This window comes from Megascapheus bottae, chromosome 29, assembly GCF_031878675.1.
Source record: "Megascapheus bottae isolate mThoBot1 chromosome 29, mThoBot2.hap1, whole genome shotgun sequence".
In the NCBI taxonomy this organism is placed as follows: Eukaryota; Metazoa; Chordata; class Mammalia; order Rodentia; family Geomyidae; genus Megascapheus; species Megascapheus bottae.
In genome coordinates this window covers 16,435,422-16,447,519 of record NC_143537.1, presented here as the reverse complement: position 1 = coordinate 16,447,519, position 12,098 = coordinate 16,435,422, and the positions used below count along the sequence as shown (strand labels likewise).

General features: G+C 39.9%; 1 protein-coding gene across 1 annotated transcript in view; it reads right to left on the bottom strand.

Annotated features, from left to right (window-relative positions):
- Positions 1 to 5,249: 5,249 nt before the first annotated feature.
- LOC150044886 (uncharacterized) overlaps positions 5,250 to 12,098 on the bottom strand; it is an 11,373-nt gene continuing 4,524 nt past the window's right edge. The window contains exons 2-4 of the mRNA XM_090320796.1: positions 10,852 to 10,978; positions 10,004 to 10,093; positions 5,250 to 8,086 (exon numbers count right to left, since the gene is read on the bottom strand). Coding sequence (XP_090176922.1) covers positions 6,600 to 8,086; positions 10,004 to 10,093; positions 10,852 to 10,978 — 1,704 coding nt within the window. The 3' untranslated portion in view covers positions 5,250 to 6,599. The remainder of the gene's footprint in view (positions 8,087 to 10,003; positions 10,094 to 10,851; positions 10,979 to 12,098) is intronic.

Sequence of the window (12,098 nt, the reverse complement as noted above, 5' to 3'; positions counted from 1 at the left end):
GTGTGTCTGCCAGTGTGAGCATGCACACTTGTGTATAGGGTTTAGGGCTTACTCTTAGGGCTTATGTGATTACTCTCAGCATCTTTTCCTCAAATGTATTGACCTTTCACTTCTAGCTTTTTGTATCTAATTGGAGTTGCATGATTCACACAATTTCTTGCCCTGTGCATTGGAACTGAATTCTCATATGCCCAGTGCTGGGTTCTCATACTGTTAATTGTAGCTATAAAGAAGGTTGAGATCTGAGGATCCTGGTTAGAAGCCAGCCCTGGAAAGAAAGTCACTGATAGAGATCTTTATCTTCAGTTAAGCACGAAAAAGAGCTGGAACAGTGACTCAGTTCCTTTTGTACCAGCCATGAGAAATGGCAGCAAATGGTCCCTGAGAGGAAGCCTTAGTACTTGTTTAAAAAGAGAAAGTATATAATGAAAAAATTAAAACTTGCTGAGGACTTCATAAGGATAAACTTGTCCTTTCAGATTCCCCTAAGAGCTTATGTCTATCTATAGCAAAGTTTTGTAAAGATATTTACATATTTTCTATCTTTCTTCAACAGAGATACCCATCCACAAAACACACACACACAAACTCACACACACTATTCCACTCACCCACATGTGTCTGGCTATGTATATATGTATAGTCATATGCATTGATTTGTCTCTCTATACTAACATATAAATGCATAAAGCATATGTATTTAGACAAACAGATAGGATACATAGAATGATAGGTCTCAGGCATTTCCAGATTCTGTGCAATTCTTCTGAGTGCAACTTACCATGCTATTGTTTGTCAAGATAGAATCCCTCTAACTTTTGGCCAGCTCCTTGTCCTTTGATACTTTTTTTTTTTTTTGCCAGTCCTGGCATTTGAACGTGGGGTCTGGGTGCTGTCACTGACCTTGAGCTTATTGCACTCAGTAGAATCTTTAGATCCTGATGGCAGACTGTGCATAATCTAAGGGAGAATGGAATTGGAGGGGACCAGGGATCAGGATGTGGGCATGGAGCTTTCCTGCAAAGGGTGGGGCAGGGTAAGTCACAGGCTGGGGCATGCACAGGATGGGCGATGGGCCCTGGGCAGCTGCTGGGCCACCCCCTTCTCCATCTCAGCCTTTGACTTTGAGGTCTGTAGTTCTCCAGGTGCTACTACCAATGCGCTCCCCCACCCCTCCGGCTCTGGGTACACGTGACATTCCCTCCACAAGGAGCAGGACAAAGTGAGGGATCAGGAAGCTGCCTATGGGAGTCAGATGATGGCCAGGCTGGCACCACAGATGGCCTCACTGTCACCACCTTCCCCTGCGTCCATCTTTCCTTCATCATGCCTCGCTACCTCCCACCCATTAACCCTGGGAACCAATGCACTGGGCTCTCATCATTCCTCTCATCTCTTCACCCACCTTGCCATGCGTCCATCCCTCTGTCACTTCCACCCCACCCACATCCCACCACCAGCCACCCCATAGCTTATGAGGATCCCACAGGAAGCTGGGGATGAAGGGCTTGTGTCCACCCAACAGAGTCCCTATCGCCCCCTCCGGCCTGGTCCACCACAGAATAAGAACAGCCAAGCAGGCACACACTGCAGCAGAGTGGCTCTGCTGCCATCCTGATTTCTTCATGGCCAGGACTTGGCTCTCCTCAGCGTCTCAGCTCAGTAACCAGAACATTGTGCTTTCACAGAGCCATGGCTTCCAGTCCTGAGGGCCACAATGAGCTCAAGGTGATGCCACCCCTCCACCTCTATACACTTCTAACTGTAGGATGGGAGCTGAGGTTCTCTTCTGGGACCCCACCCACTAGGAGGGTCATGCAGATTTCTATCCTTTGCTCATCATGGTGACCTTGTGGTTAACAAGTCACTGCTGGGGCTTCCAGTTCACCACATACAGAACCCATACTCCATCACTTCTTTATAAGGACTGATGTCTTTTAAATATTCTTTAGTTTTGAATTTATGACCAGCCCCAATCCTACTTCCATATGAGCATTTCTTTAGGAGAAATCTCCTGAGCACACCATCTTCTTTTCCTCACCATTCAAATTATATCTTTGGAGTCATTTCTCCCAAAGAGGAACATGACCCAGGGTTCAACAGCAGCACCAGCTTCATACTACCAGCCACCAACACCCCCCCTCTCCCCTGCCAGATACCTGCATTCAAGAACAATGTTTTCAATACCCTTGAGTCTTATCAACATAGGCTATAATATGCAAATGTTTTAACTTGTAGAGTGCACTAATTTTACTAAATGGAATAAACACGTGGCATCAAGCTTCAGAATCTTTGCACCTGACATTTTAGTGGATAACAGACCCCCCATATTTCTGTAGCCAACAGTTGTCTCTCTCATCCCTTGGATTTTTTTTGCCAGTCCTGGAGCTTGAATTTAGGGCCTGAGCACTGTCCTTGGACTTTCTCATGGCCAGAAGTCTACCACTTGAGCCACCACACCACTTCCGGCTTTTCCTATGTATGTGGTACTAAGGAATCGAACCCGGGTCATTGTGCATGCTAGGAAAGCACTCTACCACTAGGTTAAACTACCAGACCACATCCCTTGGATTTCCATAATCACCTTCTAACTAGCTGCTGTTCCTCATCTTTTCCATGTTAATAATTTTTTTGGAGGGGGGTTGTGAGGCTTGATCATGGCCTAGGCCCTGTCCCTGAGATTTTCAGCTCAAGGCTATCACCCTATCCTAGGCCTGGGCGCTGTTCCTGAAGTCTTCAGCTCAAGGCACTACCCTTGAGCCAAGCCCCACTTCCTGTTTTCTAGAGGTTAACTGGGGATAAGATTCTCAGGTTCTTATGTGCCTGGGCCGGCTTTGAACCTTGATCCTCAGATCTCAGCCTCCTGAATAGCTACGATTACAGGTATGACCCACCATTCCTGGCCATGCTTCTAATTTTTTCACTACTGTAGGTTTAACAAATCTATGTCTTAATTGTGCTGTGGTATAAAATTCTGAAGGGAGCTGGTTAAAGGAATAATTAGTGGTGGTAGAAAGATATTCATCCTTCTGTTAACTTCACCTCCAGAACAGTAAGAAAACAGTCTCTTCACATTATGAACAATGGTGTTTTATTAAAACTCATTCAGCTGAACAAAAGAACAAGGTAAGAGTCACTAAGTCACATATGATTCATCAAATACTTAATACTCTTGTCCTTACCCACCAAAGAAACCAGAAGTACAGATGTGGCTCAAGTGGCAAGCATCAGAATTGAGCAGAGATGCTTAAGGAGTACTTAAGCTCTAAGTTCAAGCTAAATGACTTGTGTACACACACACACACACACACACACACACACACACACACACACACACAGTATATCCCCAAAAGTGTGTCCTTATATGTTTTCTGAATATTTCATAAATAACTTGAGGCAAAAGGTGATGAGAAACATTTTCCTATTGCACCAATTTTGCACCTTCCATTCAAAAATTGAATTTGAAATAGCAAGTCATTTGTGTTTTAATGCATGGACCACACACACAGCAGACTTTAGGGGAGCAGTGGAGAAATTGATGCTCTCAGGTCCTTGGCTTAAATTGTGAGTCTTCCACATCCATCAGTCCTCAGACCATCGTAGGTATTACCTTAGTCCAGTCTCAATGGGCCAGAGCTCTTATTTATTACTGAGTTAATAAAATTAACTTCACAAACCATTCCTTATTATAAAAGCCACAAGTCAACAACTAAACTCTTTTAATTACATGTAAAGCCTGAAGTAACTAATGCCTATCGTTTGTGTCCACTTCCTTTGGATAATATTCAGGGACTTCACCAATAAACACAATGACAAATGTTGGCTCAGTAAGTGCCCAAGGCTTCAGTCATTTCCATTGTCTCTAGCTAACTTCTGCCATGCAAGATTTCTCTGTAAATTTTAGAAGTTAGTTTCCCTCTCCTTCTCTCTCCCTCCCTCTCTCTCTGCAAAGTTTAGTAGTTTCTCTGTCTCTGTCTATATCGTGACAATCATCAGGCTTGAACTCAGGGCCTGAGCTTCTTTTGCTCAAGATTAGCACTCTACCACTTGAACCAGAGTGCTGCTTCTGGCTTGCTCTTTTTATGTAGCATTGAGGAATCTAACCCACGCCTTCATCCTTGCTAGGTAAGCACTCTACCACTAAGCCACACAGTTAGCTCTTACAGATTTCTGACAAAGGTGTTCCTATATGCTATTTCTTCTGTCAGTACTCTTAATGCTTGCTGAAGGTTGACTTCTGTTTTGAACTTACCATAATGCTTCCTTATATTCACACAGTTTCTATCCTGTATGTGTGGTCTCATGCAACTCAAGTATGACTTCTTGAAAGAATTTCCCTTTCAAGTAGTTTATTGGCAATAAGAGTTTTCACAGACTTTTCTGCTTAGTCTGGCTTCAAAACACGATCCTCAGATCTCAGCCTAAGATTTATAAGCATGAGTTGTAATAGGTATTTTTGTTATTTTTAAGTAGTTGTATAAAGGAGTTGCCATTGAACAAAACCGTTTATGAGTATATGTTGATCAATGTTACCTCTTTTAAGATTTTTTTAAATTTTCATATTTTATTTTTTTATTAAAGAATTTATTAGCGTTGATTTTTACATCATATTTTAAATGACAACTTTAACAAACAAGTGTTCAAGGAGGGAATCTCTATTTACAATCACTGGGACATAGTATTTAGAACTTAATCAAAATTAGGCTAAGGGTTTGTATGTCATAAAACATTAAACTATGATGTAAAATATTATGTCTATAGAGTCATAGGTTTTTATGTCTATATAGTTATGTTTATAGTTCCATTACCATGTCCATAGCTTTGAGTGTGCAGTTATTGAGTCCTTGCTCTTATACTCTTTGGATTTAATAGCCACATATTAAGGATACCATGTGCCAGAAGTATGGGGATGGGAGTTAGGCCTAGTGGTAGAGTGCTTGCCTAGCATGCACACAGACCCAAGTTTGATTCCTTGGCACCAGAAGTGGTGCTGAGACTCAAGTGTTAGAGCTATAGCCTTGAGAAAGTCCAAGGACAGTGCTCAGACCCTGAGCTCAAGCCCAGGACTGGCCAAAAAAAAAAGCCAGAAGTAGATCTGTGGCCCAAGTGGTACCTAGGACCAGCACACACACACACACACACACACACACACTATATATATATATACACACATACATATACACATTATGTATATATGTATGTATATATTATATTATATATAAAATATAAAACACATTTATGTAAATAACATGGGTGTACAGGTTTCTTTATTATTGTGGCTTACATTCCTTTGAATATGGGTTTAGGAGTGATATCGCTGGATTATGTGGAAGTTCTACTTTGAGTTTTTCTTTTTTTTGATACTTTTTATTGTAATTAATAAAAGGGTTACATGATATTTGCCAGATAGAAGGTGCATTAATTCACATACATTGATACCCTTTCACATGCATTGTTCCCCATTACACTCCCTCCTACCACCCCATCTTGTTTTCCCTCCTTCCCTATCCAATTTCAAATAACCAAATACAAATATATCTAACACATCAGATAACAAAGTGACATACTGTAACAATATGAGATAACCAAGGGACAGCAAAACAGCTGAGAGATAACATAGTACCTTAAGGACAACAATCATTCATAATATGGCTTTTGTTTCTATATCCTATAGGTCCTTTCAATTAGCTTCATATTATATGGCCTTATATATCAAGGTTTTGCTCTATTGCAAATCTGTTAGGAGAGCCCAAGTTTTCTACTGATTATGACAAATGAGGGAAACGATTGAGCCTCTGTGCCTTTGAGTCTGCCTTACTTCACTTAAAATGATTTTTTCTAAGTCTTTCCATTCCCTCCATACTGTGTCTCAAGTAGGTATTGAGGCCATGATCCTGAAAAACATCAGTGAATTTGCTCATTAGTTCTATTCTGTAATATATTTAGAATAGGTTCAGAATTGGTTTACAAGAAACACTTGTATTAAACAGTACTTGGATTTGTTTACTTCTTTCTCTATCCCCAGACTCCTCAAGTAATACTCACATATGATGTCTGTATATTACTTGGATTAATATTTTGCATTGTGTTTATGATTTGGAGTAGTTTGTTTTAGCTTTTCTTTCTCACTCTTCTTTTCATCATTAATTTTTTTTAAAAAATATATAAATATTAACATTTCCTCTTGAGGCAAGATGCACTAGTGTGAGTGGATCCTTTGTTTCTTTTGCCCATTCTTCACAATCATGCAAATAACTAGATTCACCATGTTCTCATTTACCTGTTCTGCATTTTTTTATTTACAATAAACGTTGAACCATAAAAAAAAAATTCCCTTTCACTTTATTCATAGGATTCTCTCCTGTGGGTGTTTAGTGATAAATCCTGTGTTTTACCTTCTGGGTTAAAGACTGAACATTTGCTACACTCATTAAGGGCCTTACCTTGAGTTGGTTCTGTGATACAAGCTGAGTTTTCTTCCACAGACTAAAAATTCTTTCCCATTTATTACACTACTAAAGCTTCTCATGTGTGTGAACTCTCTCATGCTTCCTGAGGGGTGAATACTGTGTGAAGGACTTTCCACTTAGGTTACATTCCTAAGGTTCCTCATATGTGTGAATTCTGTTATGCCTCCCGAGATGTGACTTCCACCTGAAGGTCATACCACATTTGTTACTCTCATAATGTTTCTCTCCTGTGTCTGTTCTCTGATGCAAATTGAGGGAAGACTTCCATCTGAAAGACTTTCCACATTGGTCACATTCATAAGGTTTCTCTCCTGTGTGTGTTCTCTGATGCAAATTGAGGGAAGACTTCCATCTGAAAGACTTTCCACATTGGTCACATTCATAAGGTTTCTCTCCTGTGTGTGTTCTCTGATGCAAATTGAGGGAAGACTTCCGTCTGAAACACGTTCCACATTGGTCACATTCATAAGGTTTCTCTCTTGTGTGTATACTCTTATGAACATGGAGTGTTGACTTCCACTTGAAGGTCTTTCCACATTTCTTGCACTCATAAGGTCTCTCTCCTGTGTGTGTTCTCTGATGCAAATTGAGGGAAGACTTCTGTCTGAAACACTTTCCACATTGGTCACATTCATAAGGTTTCTCTCCTGTGTGAATTGTCGTATGTTTGTTGAGGTGTGACTTCCGTGTGAAGGACTTTCCACATCTGTTACATGCATAAGGTTTTTCTCCTGTGTGTATTGTCTGATGAACTCGAAGGTGTAATTTCTGGGTGAAAGACTTTCCACATTTGTTACATTCATAAGATTTCTCTCCTGTGTGTGTTCTCTGGTGCAAAGTGAGGTATGACTGCTGTCTGAAAGACTTCTGACATTTATTGCATTCATAAAATTTCTCTTCTTTGTGAGTTCTCTGGGGCCTGCTGACAGCTGACTTTTGGGCAGAAATTTTATTACGTTCCACATATTCATAAGGTCTCTCATCAGTTAGAGATCCAGGTTGGAACGTCAGGTCTGACTTCTCAGAAATTGAATTTTCACACTTCATGTACTCATCAGATATCTGAGGATATTTGCTCTGAGATATTGTAAGGCGTATTTCACTACTGAAAGATTTCTCACATTTACAACATGTACAAGGAGACACTCCTGTGTACATTTTTGGATATGTAGTGATGTTCGGTGTTAAGTACAATATTTTTTGACACACAATACATTCAGCATTTTTCCTCCCTCCCTGAAGAATTTCTTGGGCAGAGAGAAGAGAATTATGATTCTGCAGCTCTTTTGGACTGTCACAATTGTGACTAAAATGCTCTGAATATCTGAGGGATTGTTCAACAACAGGAGATATATGAGACCTAGATGCAGCATGCATCTCCTCAGCCTCAGGAGACAGAAGCATGTTCTGACACTTAATGAACTCCCCAGTCCTCATCCCTAAGGTGTTCCCATTATTACTAATCAGCTCTGGCTTATGTGTGGAGCTCAAATGAAAAGTTGTTGCTAATCTCACGTTTTCCTCCATTTCGATATTACTTGCAACTGCTACTTCACAAAGACATTCATGTGGACTTTCCTGGCAGGTCTTAAACACATTCACCATTACTTGGACATCTAAAATGAGTCATAGAAAAAAAGACACAAACATACATGAGATACAAATCTTCCTTAATGTAAAGGTAAGGACTTTACTTTCCCCATCCTAAGTGGTAGATATTTTACAATATAAAAGTGGAAATTGATTTGTGAGAAATATATGTGTTTCTCCCGATCATATTAAGAAATTGATATTTTACAATGACCAATAATGTTTTTCTGTGTTTTAAGTTTTCTTTTTATATCACAGGAAATATTTATTCAAATTACCCAACTATGTATTGCTAGTTTTAAGGTAGTGCTGTCTATAGTATAACTGCAGCTGTTTTTTTTCAAATATTGTTTTATTTATACATTGGGGAATACCTGCCTTTCTTTTATTTTTGAGAAATAATTTATGTATTGTGCTGCTTTACTTATTTTTTAAACTCTCTTTTCTTTTCTTTCTTTTTTTTGTGGTTCATAGGCCTGGGCTCTGTCCCTGAACGCTACAGTGGAAGGCTACAGCACCTATCCTTGAGATACAGCCCCACTTCCTGTTTTCTTGAGGTTAACTGGAGATAAGAGTCTCAGGTCCTTTTGTTCCCAGGCTGGTTTTGAAACTTGATCCTCAGATGCTGAGTACCAGCTATGATTACCTTACCCAGCTCCAATGCTGCTTTGCTTCTTAACCATTAAGTAAGGAACAGGAATCTTTTCTAGATTCAGAGGCCACAAGATTGGTTTATATGTCCGTTTACCTTTGATCTAAGCAACAATGGTTCTTAGGAATAAGGACTTACACCTACATCCCTTCAGTTATAATTTCTCACTAAAGTCTCAATTTAGGTATTTGTAGGAATTTTGAAATTTGTTTCTTTCCATTTGAAGTCTATTCATAATTCCTTTTCTGACAATCCTGACCCTCAAAACCATGGAAGACCAGAAATACTCCAGGTCATTGTCTAGTTAATTTTCTTCTCTAGACTAAAACTTCATGTTTTTTTTTCCTTCCACTCCTGGGCTTGAACTTAGGACCTGACCACTATCCTTCCATTTTCTCAAGACTACAACCCTAACAATTAATTTAGTACTTCTGGCTTTTTCTATGTGTATGGTACCGAGTAATCAAACCCGTGTCTTTGTGCATGGTAGGCAAGCACTATACCACTAGGCTCAACTCTTGGCTGGAAAAATCTGGTTCTGAATACCAGTCTCTGCCTGCCAGCCAAAAGCCATTATCCTTACCAGAGAATAAAGCCCTGACTTATTCTTTGTTGCCTCATACCTTTAGTCTTAGTGTCAAAGAAAATGAAATCTTATTTCTACATTTCCTTCCTTCCTTCTTTCTTGTTTTGTCAGTCATGGGACTTGAACTCTGGACATGGATGTTGGCCCTGAGCTCTTCAGGAAAAGGCTACTGCCCTACCTCTTTAACCTCAGCCCCATTTCCCATTTTCTACTGCTTCATTGCAGAGAAGAGTCTAAGGTCCTTTTGTAATCGTTCTGGCTTTGAACCTGGATCTTCAGATCTCAGCTTCCTAAGTAGCTAGGATTACAGGTGTGAGCCACCGGCTCCCGGCTTTCTCATTTTATTTTGCTTCACAGTGATTTCCACAGAGAAATCTACCTTTAACTCTACTGCCACATAGAATTCATTATTTCACCATATGATTCTTGGGGCCGGGAGTTGGGCCTGGCATGCACAAAGACCTGGTTCACTTCCTTGGTACCATATACAAAGAAAAAAGAGAGAAGTGGTGCTATGGCTCAAGTGGTAGAGACCTAGCCTATAGAAAACCCAAGGACAACCCAGGACAGGGAAAAGAAAATGATTCTTGATTCATTCACAAAGAAATCCATAGGTTCCACACAGGACTTAGGGTAACTAAGAACATTATTGCTCAGTACATCACAACATGAACTTACCAACAGGGCTCAGATGCATTAACTCACCTGTGATATTCTTGTCAGAGGAATTTCCTATCCATGGTTCTGCACCTTGCTCTAGCTTGACAATCAATAAAGGTTTGGGAACACAGGACCCTGTAAATTAGAAACAGTGGAGAATTATTGCTTATGCTGGGTAATCATTGCTGTAAGATCTCAGACATCCCACTCACAAGGTATCATTAAATCTTTTTTCTCATTTCTCACTGGCTCCATGGTTGACTTTTCCCCAGTTCTGGATTCATTTTGTATGGCACAAACTTAGCTGTCTTGCTCAATGCTAGAAAAATACCAGTTTAAGTCCCAGCTTCACTAACATGCATGGGTCTTCATGCATGCTAGGCAAGCACTCAACCACAAGGCCAAACTCTCGGCCCTATTCTAACATATTTGAGGGATTAATTGGAGTTATAGAGTTTCATGGGAACTTTTCTGCCATTGCTGGCTTCAAATTAGAACTCTCAGATTTCTTCCTCCTGAGTATTTTAAGATTACAGGCATGAAACATTGCACCTAGTGCCAGGTTTCCACTATAAACTCACTGTTTAGTGATTTGTAGATCCTATTTCCAATATGATATATATTCTATTCTGGATGTTTATCCACTTACAATTACTGTAAAAGTGTGAATGTCGTCTCCATTAGTGGGAACATAATTTAGAACTTTTGTCAAAGTGCTGATTAGGTATCCTGAAGAATGAGAACGAAATTACCTTAGGTTTAATTTAGAAAGAAATGATATTTCTCAGGGCCTAGAATCTTATATTTAAATAGCGTTGAAAGTTTGATAAATATTCACATATCTACAGAATACCAAGGCACTTGACCTTGCATGTTAATTTGACTTTGCTCACCTAATGACACCAGGTTACTGTAGGTCTCCAGCATTACATCTCTGTACAGGATCCTCTGAGCATTGTCCAGATCCTGCCACTCCTCCCAGCTGAAATCCACAGCTACATCATCAAATGACACCAGCTTCTGTAATGGCACATATCCATCAAGTAATTATACCTGAGTTATTTATAAGCACACCATGTCTGGAATTTTATTCTCCTACATAAATGCTTTAGACTTACATAAAATATTGATCTGAAGAGCTTAGGGATGGTGCCTAAGCCCAGAGTTCAAGTTCTATGACCCACAAAAAATAAAAAGGCAAGCCAGGTGCTGGTGGCTCACGCCTGTCATCCTAGCTACTCAGGAGACTGAGATCTGAGGAGCATGGTTCAAAGACACCCTGGCACAAAATTCCATGAGACTCATTTCCAATTACCCACTAGAAAATGGTTAAAAGCTTGTGGCATATCCTGGTAGAGCAATTGTGGTATCGACAAAAACATGGCGGGGGAGTAGATTTAGGTTATAAATGGAATTATTCCATTGAAAAGGAACTACATTATATGATGGCATATGCTGGTACTGTGAGAATATTGCAAAATCTTAAGAGTATCAAGTAATAATACTGTGAAGTACATCCAGAATGTTAATTTCCTATGTCTGGCATAATAATCACTTGGGGAAGAAACTTTTTTTCTTTTTTTTTTTTTTGTGGGTTTTACGGCTTGAATTCTGGGCCTAGGCACTGCTCCTGAGCTCTTCAGCTCAAGGCTATCACCATACCTATGAAGCCACAGGGCCATTTCCCATATTCTAGTGGTTAACTGTAGATGAGAGTCTCATAGACTTTCTAATGCCCAGGCTGGATTGAACCAAATCTTCAGATATCAGCCTGATATCTGAGTAGCTAGGATGACAGGTATAAGTCATTGCACCTAGCAAGAAATGTATTTCTTGCTGTTTTATACTACAAGTTTACTGTACGTTTTACTTTTTCAAAAAGACTGAGGATGACCTTTGTTCTGTATATAATGTGAAGAGGGGTAGGGAGCCGTGAGCCGAATAACTCAGGGGCAATACCCAGAGTAGGACAATAGCCTTAAACTAAAGAGCTCACGGCCCAATGTCCAAGCCCCATGATTTCCCTGCTCCTCCACAAAAGAAGGGAAAAAAATTGGAGATTGGAGAGGATTTTCTAAAAAGAATATATACAAGTAGTAGTTCAAAATGTAGAAAGAAGTTCAATATTAACAGTCATGAG